Source organism: Hippopotamus amphibius, chromosome 7 (assembly GCF_030028045.1).
Source record: "Hippopotamus amphibius kiboko isolate mHipAmp2 chromosome 7, mHipAmp2.hap2, whole genome shotgun sequence".
In the NCBI taxonomy this organism is placed as follows: domain Eukaryota; kingdom Metazoa; phylum Chordata; class Mammalia; order Artiodactyla; family Hippopotamidae; genus Hippopotamus; species Hippopotamus amphibius.
The window spans coordinates 75,346,795-75,362,186 of record NC_080192.1 but is presented as its reverse complement, the minus strand read 5'-3'; the positions used below and the strand labels follow the sequence as shown (position 1 = coordinate 75,362,186).

The 15,392-nt window shown below is 54.5% G+C and overlaps 1 protein-coding gene across 1 annotated transcript in view; it reads right to left on the bottom strand.

The window, feature by feature from the left end:
* Nucleotides 1–857: 857 nt before the first annotated feature.
* CNNM4 (cyclin and CBS domain divalent metal cation transport mediator 4) overlaps nt 858–15,392 on the bottom strand; it is a 35,412-nt gene continuing 20,877 nt past the window's right edge. The window contains exons 2-7 of the mRNA XM_057743079.1: nt 10,961–11,104; nt 10,546–10,680; nt 9,393–9,562; nt 9,031–9,127; nt 4,040–4,224; nt 858–3,443 (exon numbers count right to left, since the gene is read on the bottom strand). Coding sequence (XP_057599062.1) covers nt 3,246–3,443; nt 4,040–4,224; nt 9,031–9,127; nt 9,393–9,562; nt 10,546–10,680; nt 10,961–11,104 — 929 coding nt within the window. The 3' untranslated portion in view covers nt 858–3,245. The remainder of the gene's footprint in view (nt 3,444–4,039; nt 4,225–9,030; nt 9,128–9,392; nt 9,563–10,545; nt 10,681–10,960; nt 11,105–15,392) is intronic.

The window sequence follows — 15,392 nt, the reverse complement described above, 5'->3', positions numbered from 1 at the left end:
GAGAGAAGCCCGAGCACCCCAAGATCCTGCATGCCACAAGGAGGATCCTTGCGTGCCGCAACTAACACCCAATACAGCCAAAAATAAAAAATAAATAAAAATTAAAATTAAAAAAAAAGTAAGACAATGCACTCATACTTTTGCATCAAGTTCCTTTCTCCATTAGCCTCCAGGGGAGAGAGGAGGAGCAATTTGCCCATCCCAGCTGCCCACAACGCTCCAGTGTCCATTTTACTGGATTTTTTTTTTTATAAATTTATTTATTTATTTATTTAACTGGCTGTGTTGGGTCTTCGTTGCTGCACACGGGCTCTCTCTAGTTGCAGCAAGCGGGAGCTAACTCTTCTTTGTGGTGCGCGGGCTTCTCATTGCGGTGGCCTCTCGTTGCAGAGCACGGGCTCCAGGCGCGTGGGCTTTCGTAGTTGCGGCACATGGGCTCAATAGTCGTGGCTCACAGGCTCTAGAGTGCAGGCTCAATAGTTGTGGTGCACGGGCTTAGTTGCTCTGTGGCATGTGGTATCTTTTGGGGGCAGGGATTGAACCCGTGTCCCCTGCATTGCAGGCAGATTCTTACCCACTGCGCCACCTAGGAAGTCCGTTTTACTAGATTTTTAATGGTGGCAGTTGAGCACACTTGCTCTGTCTAGTAGCAGCTGGCACTCTCTAGCTCCTGTGACAACAGCCTTGATTGTATATATTTTTGTAAGTTAATATTTCTACTTCCTTTTTACTGCTAAACCGTCCCAGAATGCTCGTCCCTTGCCCTGTCACAGGCGACAGCCAAGCACAGCCACTTCTAGCTCTATGACAGTTGCTGAGTATCGACAAAACTCAAACAGGCCAACTGTAGACTCACCAAGATTTATACATATTTCATTTTTTTATTACCAATCAAAAATAAATTCCATATATTGTTTAGGAAATATTATCATTGTTTTGTGACAAAAGACACAAGAGTCAACAACAAAACTCCCCGAGAGTCAAACTCATAACAATGCCAAAATAAATCACAAAAATATACAAATTAAAATCTTATGCAAAATAAATACGAGTTATTTGCTACGATGGCTGTGACTCGCCTACCCATCTGGAGGCCATTTGCGAAGGTCTCCCTTCCACGGGAAGACACGCAGGGCTGGGCCAGGGCCAGGGCCAGGGCCAGGGTACGGCTCAGCCCAGGAACCAGAGGTTGGAATAGGAAGTGAAGAATTGCACTGGGAGGAGGAAGTCATCGGACCAGTAATATTTGGAAATAATCATGACCCTCTGCAAAAAAGTGATTATAAATGGGAACAGGAAGGGGAGGGGAGGAGGGACCATCTCTTCAAAGTAACTGTGTATGCAAAGAGGTAGCCACGGAAGTGTGTGCACCTGCTCCTCTGACTTCACACACACTCGGTTCAGGCCGCAGGTCTGCTCCACCAGGCACTCAGGTCGCAGGAACACAGCTCTGCAAGCCCCCATGTGGACTCCGAGAGCAAGCTGCTCCTGGAGAAAACTAAGGGGTTTTCCCCAACAGGGGACAAAGGTCTGGTGTCTTTTTTTCTTTATGGCTGAGAACCCATGGCTGTCACCACCTTCTCTCCAGACTTGTAAGAATCAATTCTGTGTCTGGAGAGGACTTTAAACTGACCAGGGACCAGTATACTTGATGCAAAACATTTCCTGGTCCCCAACAGAGCACTTGGGGTAACAGGACTCACAGGTTGAGGAAAGCAGTGAATAAATAACACTCAGGAAGACCTGTGGAGTCTCCCTCACCTGATCTTGGGCCCCCCAGCAACCGTTCCATCCAACAAAAGGGCCAACGTGGACCTTGGTCCCACAGCCTCCCGGATAACGGGAAGCCTGCAGCACAAGAAAAAGGTGCTGGGGCAGGACTGCACATGGGCCTGGGGCTCTCAGGGTCCATCCAGTACCACGAGCTTCAGCAAAGGCCAGGATGACATGTCACACTAGGATCACACACACACATGTGGGGAACACGGGGCTGCCAGCTGTGTGCCTTTTAGGTGGAAACCTCCTTTCCTGGGTTCTTCAAGTGTGTGAACAAGGCCAGGTGAGCCTCAGCCACAGAGGCAAGGGCATGAAGAACCTGCTCAGGTTGGTTTCCTACACAACCTCTTGTCCTCAATCCCCAAGAGGCATTGGGGTTTGGGATTAGAAGCCAGGAGTCTGGAAAGAAGGGCTTTGGTGGGTCAGTGACTGAGACCTGACTTTCGCTGTGGGGTGGGAAGGGGGGTGGAACGAATTGCTAACAACATAGATGTCCATGACCAGGTTCTCTCCTGGCCCCGAAAGGAGCATCGCAGACGAGCCCCCTCTGACGCAGACACTCTCCCCACCTGGGGAAAACCTTTGCTGAGAGTGAGGGCAGGGCCTGGGGAGCAGGGGTTAGCAATCTCAAAGGTGTGAGACCCTGACTAACACTTTGAAGTCAGCCCCATTACAGGGGGAGAGTTGTCCACAGGGGCGGACGTGAGGCAGCCCACTGGGGCAGGGCGAGAGTCCTCAGCCAAGCCCAACTCACCAGGAGAGCCCGTCAGCAGAGTTGTAGGAGATTCCTGCGTCCAGCGATTGATAGGAGGAGGCGTGCTCCTCTCCACGGTTGCGAGTGTCACGTCCCTGATCACAGTTCCCAGAATCCCTCGGCCTCGGCAACGACAGGCGAGCCTCCGCACACGTCCAGGAGATTGTTCTCAGCCCTATTTGGTTCTTTGCTTCCTGGGAAGAACTGTCTTCCTTCCCAAGAGAAAACCTTCCACCAGCAGGCCCCTGAGATGCCATCTCTGGAGGAGGCGGAGGAGGAGCAGAAAGAGTAGGCTCCCTGAGTCAGGGACATAGCCACAGTGGTCACGGCTGGGAGAAGATTATGGCTATTGCTTCCAGGGTGAGAAACCCTACCCCTTTTAAAGTTTCTGTGAAAAAAAAAATTGTTTTTAAATAAAGTTCCTTAACCCTGTCTTCCCTTCCCCGTATGAGATTTAAAAAGAGGTGCCATGAGCCTAGTTTAGAAGCGCTCCTGGTCGCTGGCCCACTGCCCTGCAGTCCAGGGCTGGGTGACCGCACCTCAGAGCTGTTCAGAGGTCCCTGTAGGAGACCAGATCCCCCTCAGGTGGGGGGCCACCTGGCTGCTCAGTCAGACAGGCTATCTGTACCCCTTCCGGCCTAACAGGCTCCCTGTCTTCGTGTGGGCCCACTGGGGAGGCCCCCGCGGGGCTGGCGGGGGACCCCGGGCCCTCCTGTCAGATGGCGCTCTCGTGGGAGGCTCTGTGCAGCAAGGAGTTACGCTCGTTCAGGAGAGTCGTGGTCTCGTCCACCAGGGGCGGCTCGGACTTGTCGGTCAAGTTCTCGGTGCAGATGGTGCACCCATCCAGGGGCAACTGGGGGCAGTTCTCCATGCGTGAGGCCAGCAGCCCATTCTGGTACTGTTGCCGGGTGATCTGCCAGAGGAAGAGGGGGCAGGTTCACTGATAGCAGGGCTGGGGGGCAGACCCTACATGAGACCCTGGGAAACAGGCGGCTGAGATGGAGGCTGCAAGTCCAGGAGAGAGGGCGTGACCTCGAGGAGCCCAAGCAAAGAGCGAGGAGCTAGAATAGGAAAGACAGGGCCCTCTGTGCTGGGTGTGGTAGAACAAAGTCAGAGATGTACTGGATCTCCCTGGTGGCACAGTGGTTAAGAATCCACCTGCCAACACAGGGTACACGGGTTCAATCCCTGGTCCAGGAAGATCCCACATGCCGCAGAACAGCTGAGTCCATGAGCCACAACTACTGAGCCTGCATGCCGCAACTACTGAAGCCCATGTACCTAGAGCCCGTGCTCCGCAACAAGAGAAGCCACCACAATGAGAAGCCCATGTACCTCAACAAAGAGTACCCCCCACTCGCCACTAGAGAAAGCCCACACGCAGCAACGAAGACCCAACACAGCCAAAAATTTAAAAAAAGGAAGCTGCCGATCAGAGGCAGAGTGATCCAGACAGCCAGGATGAGGAGGATGGTGCTACCCAGGTGGAGGGCCGTGGCAGGGGCTCACCTTAATGTACTGGAGGTCCATGAGCGCCCGGACACTGAAGTCAGAGATGTACTGGCCCAGGATGGAGCTGCTGAACTGGTTGCTGCTGCCGGCCAAGGGGGTAGCGCCTGACACTGTATCCGAGCGGTCAGGGTAGCTGAGGGAGGCCGAGCGGCTGAGGGGCGTGGGGTGGGACGGGGAGCGGTCTGTGGAGGGGAGACAGGCCGTGAGTCCGGAGGCCAGCCCGGTGCCCCTCACGGCCTCCTGTCTAACCTTATCCCACAGCAGCCCGGGCAGCGTTCCGCGCCGCCCCACCCCCCGCCCCGCCCCGCCCCGCCCCGCCCCGCCCCAGGAACGGGAAGTAGTTCTCCGGCACAGACAAACAGAAGCTCTGCCTGCAGAAGGTCTGACCTCATCGAAGCAAATGAGTTAGTTTGTTTAGGACTGTTGTGCAATAAGTATTAAAAAGTTTACCCAAACAGACGAACAAAACAGAAAACAAAAACCAGAGACACAGAAAGTTTACGGCTGCAAAACCCCTCGTTTCCCCAACAACTAATCAGGCAAGGGCGACACAATGATGACCCGAGCATGGCAGACGAGCCGCTGTCCCAGTCTCAATGACAGCCTCTGTCAAGGGACACAAACTGCATACTTTTAAATTACATGAAAGGGAAGAACCTACAGTCTGTACTCTCTCACCACACGTACATACACCCCCAACATGACATCCTGTGCACATCTCAAACGCAACCTGTTGTGTGTGGAACAGTCGTGCCCCGTGTCTGCTGAGCCCAGCCAGTCTGGCAGGCGGATGGGGGCAGCAGGTTCCTCTCACAGGAAGCTAAAGGCCCCAGAGCTCCAGGCTTCCCACTCTGGGGTGTCTGTGGGCTGGTCCCAGCCCTACTCCCATGAGGCAGAGCCTGAGGTAGAGGTGGCAGTGCCTCGTCCCTCCAGTGGGGGCAGCACAGGCCTCCATTCGGCCGGTTGTAACCAGGAAAGAATGACTCAACCTCCAATGAGGAAGGAACCGGCTCCTTATTTTGGAAAAAGAAGGGCACACACAATTATTGTACATCATTAGCTCAAATTTTTGGGAACACTCAGAAGACAATGAAGTGCACCAAGAAGTTAATTGTGAAGGCACGCTGGCTTGTTTTAAACAAACAGGAAGTGGACTAAGCTGAAGTGCTTAGTTAACTACTAAGTTACTAACTACTGAGTTAGTTATTCTAACAAATAGCCCAGTGAAAAGAGCAACCATTGAATCCGGGTGGCTGACTAAACCAAGTGAGACTGAACTGAGTAATACTCTAAGTCTGAGTTTCATTCATAAAACTAGGAGAACAGTCTGGATATTCTAAGATTGGGTGGTATACAACCACCAAAGGACCATGTGCATATATCACTCATTCTAACTTAAGTAACACCTCTGATTAACTTCTAGCAAAGAACAGAAATACTGGGGATACTGCTCAATAATTAACGTTAATTATTTGGATGATAGAATGCTTTTAATTAATGCTTATTAACACTCCAGCAAGAGGAACTGAATTTAAACCAACATAAATTAGTCACATGGCCTATTAAAAATAGAAGTCCTAGAAATACAACAATATATGAAGTGTTTGTTTCTGAATAATGAAATTATGATGCTTCTTAATTTTCTTAAGATTTTTTTTTCTACTTTCCCAATTTTCTAAATAAGCTATGGTACTTTTATAATTAAAACCGAAAAAAAGTAACAAAAAAACCCAGGGGTTTTGACTTGGTGATTCCATTTCTGGAAGAATATTCTAAGGACATAGTCTTAAATACAGAAGTTTTTTCCATAATAAGGTTTCCATTATGCTGTTATTTAGAATATAGACCTCCATGAATATGCATAAGGGGGAAATAAGAAATGAAAGCATGTCTGCTTGGTGAAACCCTGTGTAGCTCTAACTAGAAAGCTTATGGAAAAGTGTCTTGGTTTCCACATTAGGTAAAGCCATCAGGATTCAAACCAGGATTCAAACCAGGCTGGCCCACAAGTGTGAACAGGTGGGATGGCCATCTATGAGACAGGAGCAAGTGCAGAAGAAGAGAGGGAGGCTGAGGGTTGGCCAGTGAGGGCTGACATGGTCCCTTCTGTTCTCATCAGACAGCCCCCATTCAAACGCCATTAATGGCTTTGTACTTCCCATCACAGCCAAAAGTTGGCTGTGTTTGAACAGGGACAGGTGACTTCTAAATCACCTTTTAACATTTTTTTTTAAAGAGGATCAACAGAAAAGTGTGCTTTCGTACATCTAAGAAGGAAAAACACTCAGTTGTACAAACATAAAAGGGGATACAACTGACTGAAGTGATAGGTTTTTAGGACTGCTGGGACCCCGGGACCTTCTTTAAATTATGCCCGAAGGCTGGAACTCAAAGACACTCGTGACGCTCTTCTCCTCCAGGCTCAGCAGAGGCAGGACCTCCGCCTCCTCAGAACACGTGGGGTGGGAATCCCTCAAACTGAGTGAGTCCAGGGCCTATACAGTTCCCACCGCCCCTGGGACAGGGCTCGGGAGTGTGACATATCAAAGGCCAGAAACAGCATGTGGCTTTTAGAATTTCCCTAAACCCTTTCTGATTGGAATGTCACATTTTGGTTGTAATAGAGAAAAAACAAATAATCACTGAGCTCTAAGCAAATGTTTTGTATCAATTCTCTCATGGATGCTCACAATTCTAAGTGGGCACACGTATTATTTCCATTTCGCAGGAGGAAACTAAGACTTAGAAAAGGGGAGTCAGCTCCCAGAATCATTTAGCTGGTGTCTGTGGAGACCCCACTCAACCACGGCAGTCCGACCGCGGCCACACTTCTAACCACCCGGCTGCTGCCTCCCCCTGGCAGGCGGACACCAGCGGCCAAAGAATGAAAAGCAAAGCCTGCAGGGAAAGTCGGAAAGGTTTTTAGAGAAAGCTGATGGGGTGACAGGTCATCCTGCTGAGGTCTGTGAGTGGCCCTGAGCAACCAGGCTCACTTGGCCTGGTCAGGAGAAACCCTCCACTCCCAGCCTATCACCTGCGGGCATGGGTGTGTGTGTGCGTGCGTGCGTGTGTGTGTGTCTTCTCAAAGACGAAAGGACCTTCGGAGAAACCCTTCCAGGATCTGGGCAAAGGCACATAGTAACTGGGCCCCAGGCCAAGCAGAGCTAGCAGTGGCCAGGCTGGCCCGCAAGTGTGAACAGGTGGGATGGCACAGATGCTGGGGGTGGGCGGGGGAAGCAGGGCCCAAGCATCTACTGGGAGCGGTTAATGCAGCGGCAGCGTGCAGTGTGCAGGCTCAGGCGGCCCGTGACAGTGCCAATTCTCCAGCCACGCCACGTTACCTGAGAGCCAGGAGAGCAGAGAGTTCCGCTTGCCAGGCGGACACCCGACCAGGGTGGAAGGCACTGGAGCAAAAGAGGAAGAGGTCAGCGATGCGTGGGGCGGACATGGAGCCACAGGAACAGGATGGAGAAGCAGACCTGCTGGGGGCCAGGCTCCCTCGAGCAGAGAGAGAGCACGACAGAAAAGGGGACCCGGCTCTGACCGGGAGGGTGCTCAGAGCCGACAAATGAGCCCCGATCAGAGAAGAGCAGAAGCGGGCAGAGTGTGCCCAAGGCTCCCGGGAAGTCGTCACCCCTCCATTCCAGCCACTGCAAGTGCGAACCAGGGGCCTCCAGGTCAAAAGACAGAGTTCAGGACCCTAACCAGGCGCTGAGGCATCGCTGGAGAGAAAGAGTGCTCAGAGGAACGTCCCGTGACTGTGTCCCCTGCTGAACAAGACTTCCCCAAGCTGGACCGCAAGAGGTGCTCCTGGGAGGGGCAGAGAAATCCTCCCCAGCCCTGAGGCATCTGGGCAGGGGCCACCTGTTCCAAAATCCAGGTCTGGGGCCTTGTTTCCCACCTCCTCCTCCCCAGGAGCCTGCTCACGCTGGTGGATGAGCTGAGCTGTGTCAATACGCACACGTGCCCCCCCACCACCAGGGGGTCCTCTTTGTGAAAAGACAGCAACAGGCACGGCATGGAGCTGCAGCAGCCCCTCCCGGTGTGCCTGGCCCCCGCGCCAAAGCAGACGTTCGCTCTCCAGCCTGAAGCAACCTGGGGCCGCTCGCAAGGCTTTGAGGGGCCACACAACGAGCAAGCAGCCGAGCTGGGTGAGGCCTGGGCCTTGTCTGCAAGGCACGCACTTGGGCCACGAGGTCCCTCTGGCAAGCGAGGAGCCTGAGCCACGCAGGACTGGAGAAGCAGAGGGTCCCCAGGGTGGCCAGAGTGGCCCTTCCCAGAGGCTATCCAGTCCCTTCTTTGTCCCCAGATCCCTTTACTCCACTAGAACCGACCCTTAACCAAAAGGCAGTAGGTCAGCTGCCTGAAGAGCCGAACCCACCTGCACACTGAACAGCCAAGGGCCCTGGCCTGGCCTCCAAACACAGGCACTCTGAACCCCCTTTCCCCACCCTGACTCCCCTGGCCCGGTCTTCGCGAGCAAGACCCTGCAGCCTCCCTCCACCTGCCTCCCTCTCAACTCCCCTCCCGCAATCATGGCTAAGGAGGGCCACCGTGGCCTGCTTGCCCAGTTGGCCTATTCTGCTGTCATAGGTCCCCCTGCTCAAGGGCCACTAACGGCCTCCTACTGTGTATCGCAAGCAAGCGCCAGCAACTTCCTGGGCTCCCTGACACATACCCACAGTCTTCCTCGTCTTCTCGTGGGCTGGCCTCACCATCTCCAAACACGCTCTCAGCTCCCTCCGGGCACTGCTCAGAATCCCCTTCCCATCTCCCCCCTCCTCTGAACCCTGTCCCAAGGGGGGAGCCACTGCTCTTCCAGGCCACCTCCTCAAGGCCCTGGCAGCTCTGGCCCTCGCTGGCCTCCTCTCCCCCGAGGCACCTGGGTCACGAGCCTTCTAGACGGCCCCCGGTTCTGGGGGACCAGTCCGTGTCACTCTGCCTCCAGGCGTGCTGGAGGGCGGCACAGACGTGGCCCAGCAACTCACCAGAGGGGGACGAGGACAGGGCCATGGTCCCGTAGTAGGAGAAGGCGCCCGTCTCAAACTTCATGTTTTCCTTCCCGGCCTCCACCTCCACCTTCCCCTGAAAGAACACAGGTGCGGGTAACAAACAGAGTGAGAAGGAGAACACAACTGGGGAGAAAAAGCACCAGGCGCAAGACGCAAGGGAGAAGCGAGGCGTGAGTGGGGCTGTGGGTCCCGTGGAGGAGCTGGTTCCAGAGCCCTGGAGACCCGGGGGCTCGAGGGTGGCCTCACAGGAGGAGGATGGGCAACGAGGGGAGCAGAGGCTCGAGGGCAGGAGCGCCGCTGCCTCGGCGGGCGCAGGCGGGCGGGCGGGGCGGGCGCACCTGCAGGATGAGGATGAAGTAGTCGGCCGGCTTGTTGCGCGTGTACAGGTAGTGGCGCGCGCAGTACTTGCTGTGCTCGTCAAACCTGAGCTCCTGGATGACGTCTGGGTACTTGAGCAGCCGCAACAGGATCTTCTCTGATATCAGAGACGGGCTGAACTGGGGAACCTCTGCAGGAGGAGAGAGGAGGGTTTCACACAAGCCCAGGCCAGGCTGGGCAGCGCCTGGAACACGGTCACCGCTGTGCTGGACGGCTCCTCACTGCCTTGCCCTGCCTCCCCGGAGGCTGCAACCTTGGCTCCGGCCTCGACAGACGCAAGGCTGTCACTTGTTGGGCCTGGACAGTGGCTCCTGCACTAATAGAACATGACCTCAGGCAAATTCTGTCACCCGTGTCTCAGTTTCCTCATCTGTAAAATGGGGATTTAAACGTCATACAGTCGTTGATTGGTGAAATGGGATAACAGATGTAAGACACGCAGACACATGCTGGCCACGTGGGACGTGCCTGATAACGTGACTGTCACGACTATCAGTAACCACATCCTCAGTGTCCCGGCAGGAAAAGCACAGGAGAAGGGAGGATCACAGCTTTAGCAAGTGAGGGCTACGCAGGAAGTCAGACTGAGGGGAGAGGATGGAGCAGCCGGGTGTTTTCCTAATCAATCACCTGAATCTCCAAGGGAGCTTTGAATCAGGGGTGAGAAGAGAGAAAAGTCATTAACCTAGAGGTCAGGTCCCGAGGGACCCAGCAGAGCGAAGGGAGTTGGATCCAGGTGCTCACAGAGGATGAGCAGGCAGGGCTGTGGGCTGTACCCCGGAGGAGGGGGCATGTGGAAGGGCCTCCTTCTCCCTCCTCGACAGGGAGCCCAGTGCCCACCTCAGGTCCTCCCAGCACAAAACATCCAAAACAAACCCGGATGCTTCCCGGAAGTTTGTAGCAGCAATCCAGCAACAGGGAAAACACACTGCAGGGATCGACGGTGGGGATGGAGGGAAAACACCTTGCCCCCTTCCAGAGGCAGCCACACGTGCCCCAGGCCCTTCATCTGCCACAGCCCCTGTCCCATGGGAAGGAGTGGCCAGAGGCCCAGTACGTCTCCCTCCGGGGCTGTATCCCACCGACACCCAAAGGCCCCCCTCTTGCTCTTACCTGTGGACAGGAAGCGATGAGCAGCCAGAAGCAGCTGAGGTGAAATTTTCACCTTGAGTTCATTGTCAGCATCCTTGAAGGCTGAGAAGTCACGCTTGTTCTTCTCAGATACCCGTTTCCGGCTTCGGTTGTCAGCTGTATGAGAAAGAATCTGGAACTGAGAACAGCATCCCCCAAGGACTCGGGAACAGACGGGAACCCACCCGCCGGCTCCCAGCTCCACGGGCCCTTCTTCCACCAGAAGAAGGAGCAGCAGCATCTGGGCTGAGACACAAAGGCCGGGAGGAAGGAAGGGGGCTATTGTGGATGCTCAGTGGCCCTGCCTGGCACCCGGCCTCCCCTCCCCCAGGCGGCGTTCCCACCTGGGGACAGGAGGTGTCAGTCTGAGAGGGGCAGGGTCGGGAGGGGAACTCACTGTACATATCAGACTCGTCCAGGATCTCGGACTTGATGATCTCCTCGATGACGTCCTCCAGGGTGACCAGGCCCAGCACCTCATAGAAGGGGTCACCTTCGCCCTCATTGTTCACCTTCTGCACGATGGCCAGGTGAGACTTCCCTGAGAGGACAATATGATGAGTCAAACGAGAGCAGAAGGACCAGGGGACTTCCCTGGTGGTCCAGTGGCTAAGACTCTGTGCTCCCAGTGCAGGGGGCCTGGGTTCGATCCTTGGTCAGGGAACTAGATCCCACGTGCCACAACTAAGAGCTCGCATGCTGCAACTAAAAGATCTTACCTGCCGCAACTAAGACACAGTGCGACCAAATAAATGCATAAACATTAAAAAAAAAAAAAAAAAGAGCAGAGGGACCAGTCATGAGACTCCTCAACCAAAAGTTAACACATTTGGGGTCATGAGTCACTGGGGTGGGGTCATGGACAGCCTTTTCCCTTTTCTGCATTTCCTGAAGTTTCTATTGCAAACAGATATTGCTTTTATAGAAAGGCAAACCAAAAGTATTTTTCAACTTAAAAGGCATTTAATTAAGGACCATTTGTTTAAATGGAGTGAAGATGGCAAGGCCCTGCCTGGTGCTGTGTACCAGGGGACCCTGGGACCCCTGGGAAGGGGAGAGACCCATCCTGACAACCCGTGGACAGAGGCGGCATGGGTCAGAGCCCTGTGTGCACCAGCTGGACACGGCTCTCCAGGTGGTCCACGCCGCCCTCCACGGGCCTCAAAGGGCCACCCACGTTCCTTCGCCCAGTGCTCCCTGGCAAAACTCCCCTGCATGTTCCCAGGGGCCTTGATCCTGCCTAAGGCAAGGGCTCTCAGTTCCCAAAGCCATTAACAAATTAGTTCAGGCTATAATTAGGCCAGGCAGGTCCTATAATTAGAGGAGGGTCACCCTTTAACCCAAAACAAGAGAAAGTTAGAAGGCAGAGGTGGGGAGGAAGAACCCTCCACAGAAGTGCTGTGGGGCGGCAGGGCTTCCCAGGCCCTCCTTTGGGGCCCCACGCTGCTCTCGGGCCCCTCGCCCCAGCACATGACGACAACAGGGTGACAGCCAAGAAGGGCCCGGCCCCACCCTGGGTTGAACGGGGCTGTGTGCCCCACCCACAAGGACACAGGTCTGGAGCAGCCTGAGGGGAAAAGGACCGGAGAGCCATGAAGCTCAAGTCGGGGTCTCCTGCTCAGCTTCCCCTTCACGACCCAGTCTCAGCCCTGACTCTAAAGCACGTCCGCAGAGTATGTTCTCTAGGACTCTAAGCCCTCAGGGAATCCCAGCCCCAGGATGCATCTTCACATGCCAGTTCTCCTGACCAGCATTTTTAAAAACAAAGTGAAAGAATCGCAGAGGACACCACGTGTGTTGGGGGACGTACTGTTTTTTGCTTGTTTTTTGGGTTTTTGTTTGTGTGTGTGAGAGAAACTTTTCCACAATGTTCCGGTCATATGGTACACTTATTTCCAGTTGTGGTCAAAAAACTTTCAGCACCTGGCCAGGCAGCACCGTGGACTCGATTAAAACTTTCCAGTGTCTTCTAGAGACGAGCCAGCAAGAGCAAGAGCTCGGCCACGGCCCTCAGCAGGCAGCAGCCAGTCAGGGCCAGGACCCTGGGGTTCACGCCCCCCCACCCCCACCCCCGGCCTCTTCATCTGCCAGATGCTGCCCATCCAGGAGTGCCCTCTGGAGACAGAAACAATGTTTCCAGGGGCCTGGAGCAGCCAGTTAAACTGTGTCATCAGGCGGGAACCAGAATTAGAGCCAGGTATTTTTACCACTTCCAGAGGGCACACCCTAATAAGCCTGGTGGTGCCTAGCGTTGGGGAAGACACGCAGGCCCCCACAGGCACTCTGGCGGATGGGCGAGTACACTGGTGCTCATTTCAGGGGACCAAATCGGCAGTATATCTCAAAATTCAGGGTCCCCAACCTTGGACTTGGAAATTCCATGGGTAGGAACTTACTCCACAGATGTATTTTTCAAAACATAGAAAGACAGAAGAGCAAAGGGGTTCATCAGAACGTGCTCTTTCACCACGTGAAACCTCAACAGCAGTGGAGCAGGAGTCCTTCACAGGAGCCACTGCCGCTGTGGGGAGAAAGAGGCGGAGCTGGATGGACCCAGTGTGGAAGGAAGCCCTAGAGAGGCTACAAAAGCACAGAATGCATGGTGCCATCCGCCTGCAGGCAGGGGGGGCGCGGAGCTGTAAACGACCCTGTTCGTGTCTGGAGGAGGTAACAGTGGTCACCTTTGGGGGTATTCGGAGTTTGAGGGAGGGGGCCCTGTTATCCCTCACTCTATACCCTTCTATGTTGTTATACCTGCTGGGCTTGTTTTACTTCTAGAGTTGGTGGGTTTTTTGTTTGTTTTTCATTTTTTAATTGAGAAAAGATGAAGGGGAAACACAAAATTAAAGGGAACAAAGAGGGACTTCCCTAGTGGTCCAGTGGTTAAGAATCCACCTTCCAATGCAGCGGATGTGGGTTCCATCTCTGGGAACTAAGATCCCACATGCTGTGGAGCAACTAAGCCCAGGCGCTCGCTCTACAGCCCATGCGCTGCAACTACTGAGCCTGCTCACCACATCTAGAGAGAAGCCCCCGTGCTGCAGTGACGATCCCACATGCCACCACTAAGACCTGATACAGCCAAATAAATAAAAAAATTTTTTAAATAAAAGGAACAAAGGGAAACTGGTGAGAGGGGGTGAACAAGGACCCTCTGTGCCTAACCTGCCGCTGACTGAGCCCTGGGGAACGGGGTGGGTGTCTGGATGTGGCTCAGTTAGCGGGTCCTTGCTGACAGCCCAGAAGTCAGAGCCCCTGCAGAGAAGACACAGCTCCAATAATCTGAGAAAACGTCCTCCCCTGCTCCGAACCCTCTAATTAACCCTCAAGCTCAGAACAAGTCCTAACCCGCAAACTGTCACAGGTCACACTGGGTCTCACAGGGAAAGACGGGCGGCTTCTCTGAAGGACCAAAAGGCCCCTCCCGTGGATGAAACGAGGCCCCTCTCAGCCCTCCCGCCTCCTCTCCAGGGCGCCTTGGCTTGTGGCATCCACTGGTGGGTGTGGGCGCCCTCTAGTGGCAACACCTTCCAGACAGGTACCTGTAGGTGAGCAGACCTGGGGCCTGGCCCACAGCCAGCCCTGCTCTGCAGGCTACAAGCTTGGAGCACTGGCGCTGATTGTGGCTGGCCAGTTGAGGCCCCACAAGAAGGTGCTGGGCTGGGGACCAGTCAGTCACCCCTGCTGACCTGGGCACGGGACCCTGGGCTATTTCTAATTTATCTGTCCAGAGGGCCCATTCTTTGGTCTTAGCTGAACCATCTCCTCCCCTGGCCAGAGAACCTCTCTTGCCAAGGGCACCAATGACCTCCAATGGTGGGGTCTCGTTCTCAGATGACCTGCCCAGGCCACAGTCTCTGACGAAGAGCCAAATCCTTCCCTCCTCCTGGAAGTCCTCCCTGCCCTCGGCTTCCAGGACACTGCTCTCCTGGTGTTCCTCTGATGTCAGGGCTGCTTCTTCTCCCTAAGAGAGGGTCCCAGGGCTCAGCCCTTGCACTTGGTCCCTTGCCTCTGGAGTTTAAATACAAAGTATACATCAAGGTGTCTCAAATAACTATTTGCAGCCCAGCCCTCTGCTGGCTGACAGCTAGCTCCACGTGGAGGTCTAACACCTTGAACCTAACTCGGCCAAAACCTAGCTCCTGTCCTTCCCCCCAAACCTCCCCAATCTCTATCCATCCAGTGGATGGGGCCCTGGAGGAATAAACTTTGCCACCTCTATTTCTTTCTTTTTTTTTTTTTGGCTGCACCGTGTGGCAGGCAGAATACTTAGTTCCCCAACCAGGGATCGAACCCGTGCCCCTGCAGTGGGAGCATGGAGTCTTAACCACTGGACCACCAGGGAAGTCCCCGCCTCTATTTCTCTACCCTTCTACATCCAACCCATTCAGCGGATCCCATCAGCTCTGCCTGCAACCGACACCCAGAATCCAACTTCCTCTGGGAGCCTCCACTGCTACTGTGGCGTGCTGAGCCACGTGCATCTCTTCTCACCTAGAGGGCGAGACCCCAAGTCTTCATCCTGGGCCCAAGTCTGCTCTCAACGCAGCAGCAAGGGGGACCCTGTTACAGTGGAAGTTACGTCACCTCATGCTGCACCCCAAACCCTCCAGTGGCTCTGTCTCGCGCCAGGCAGAGCCACACTCCTACAGTGCCTGGGGCCCAAAGCCCTCCTGCTGCCCTCCTCTCTCACGCATGCGCCCTTGGCCTCCTGGCTCTTCCTCAGACACCTGAGGCTGCTCCTTCTGCCTGGCCTGCTCCTTCCCCACACGCCTGCCCAGCTCAGCCCTGCTTCAGGTCTATGTTCAACGTTCAAATGTCACCATTTA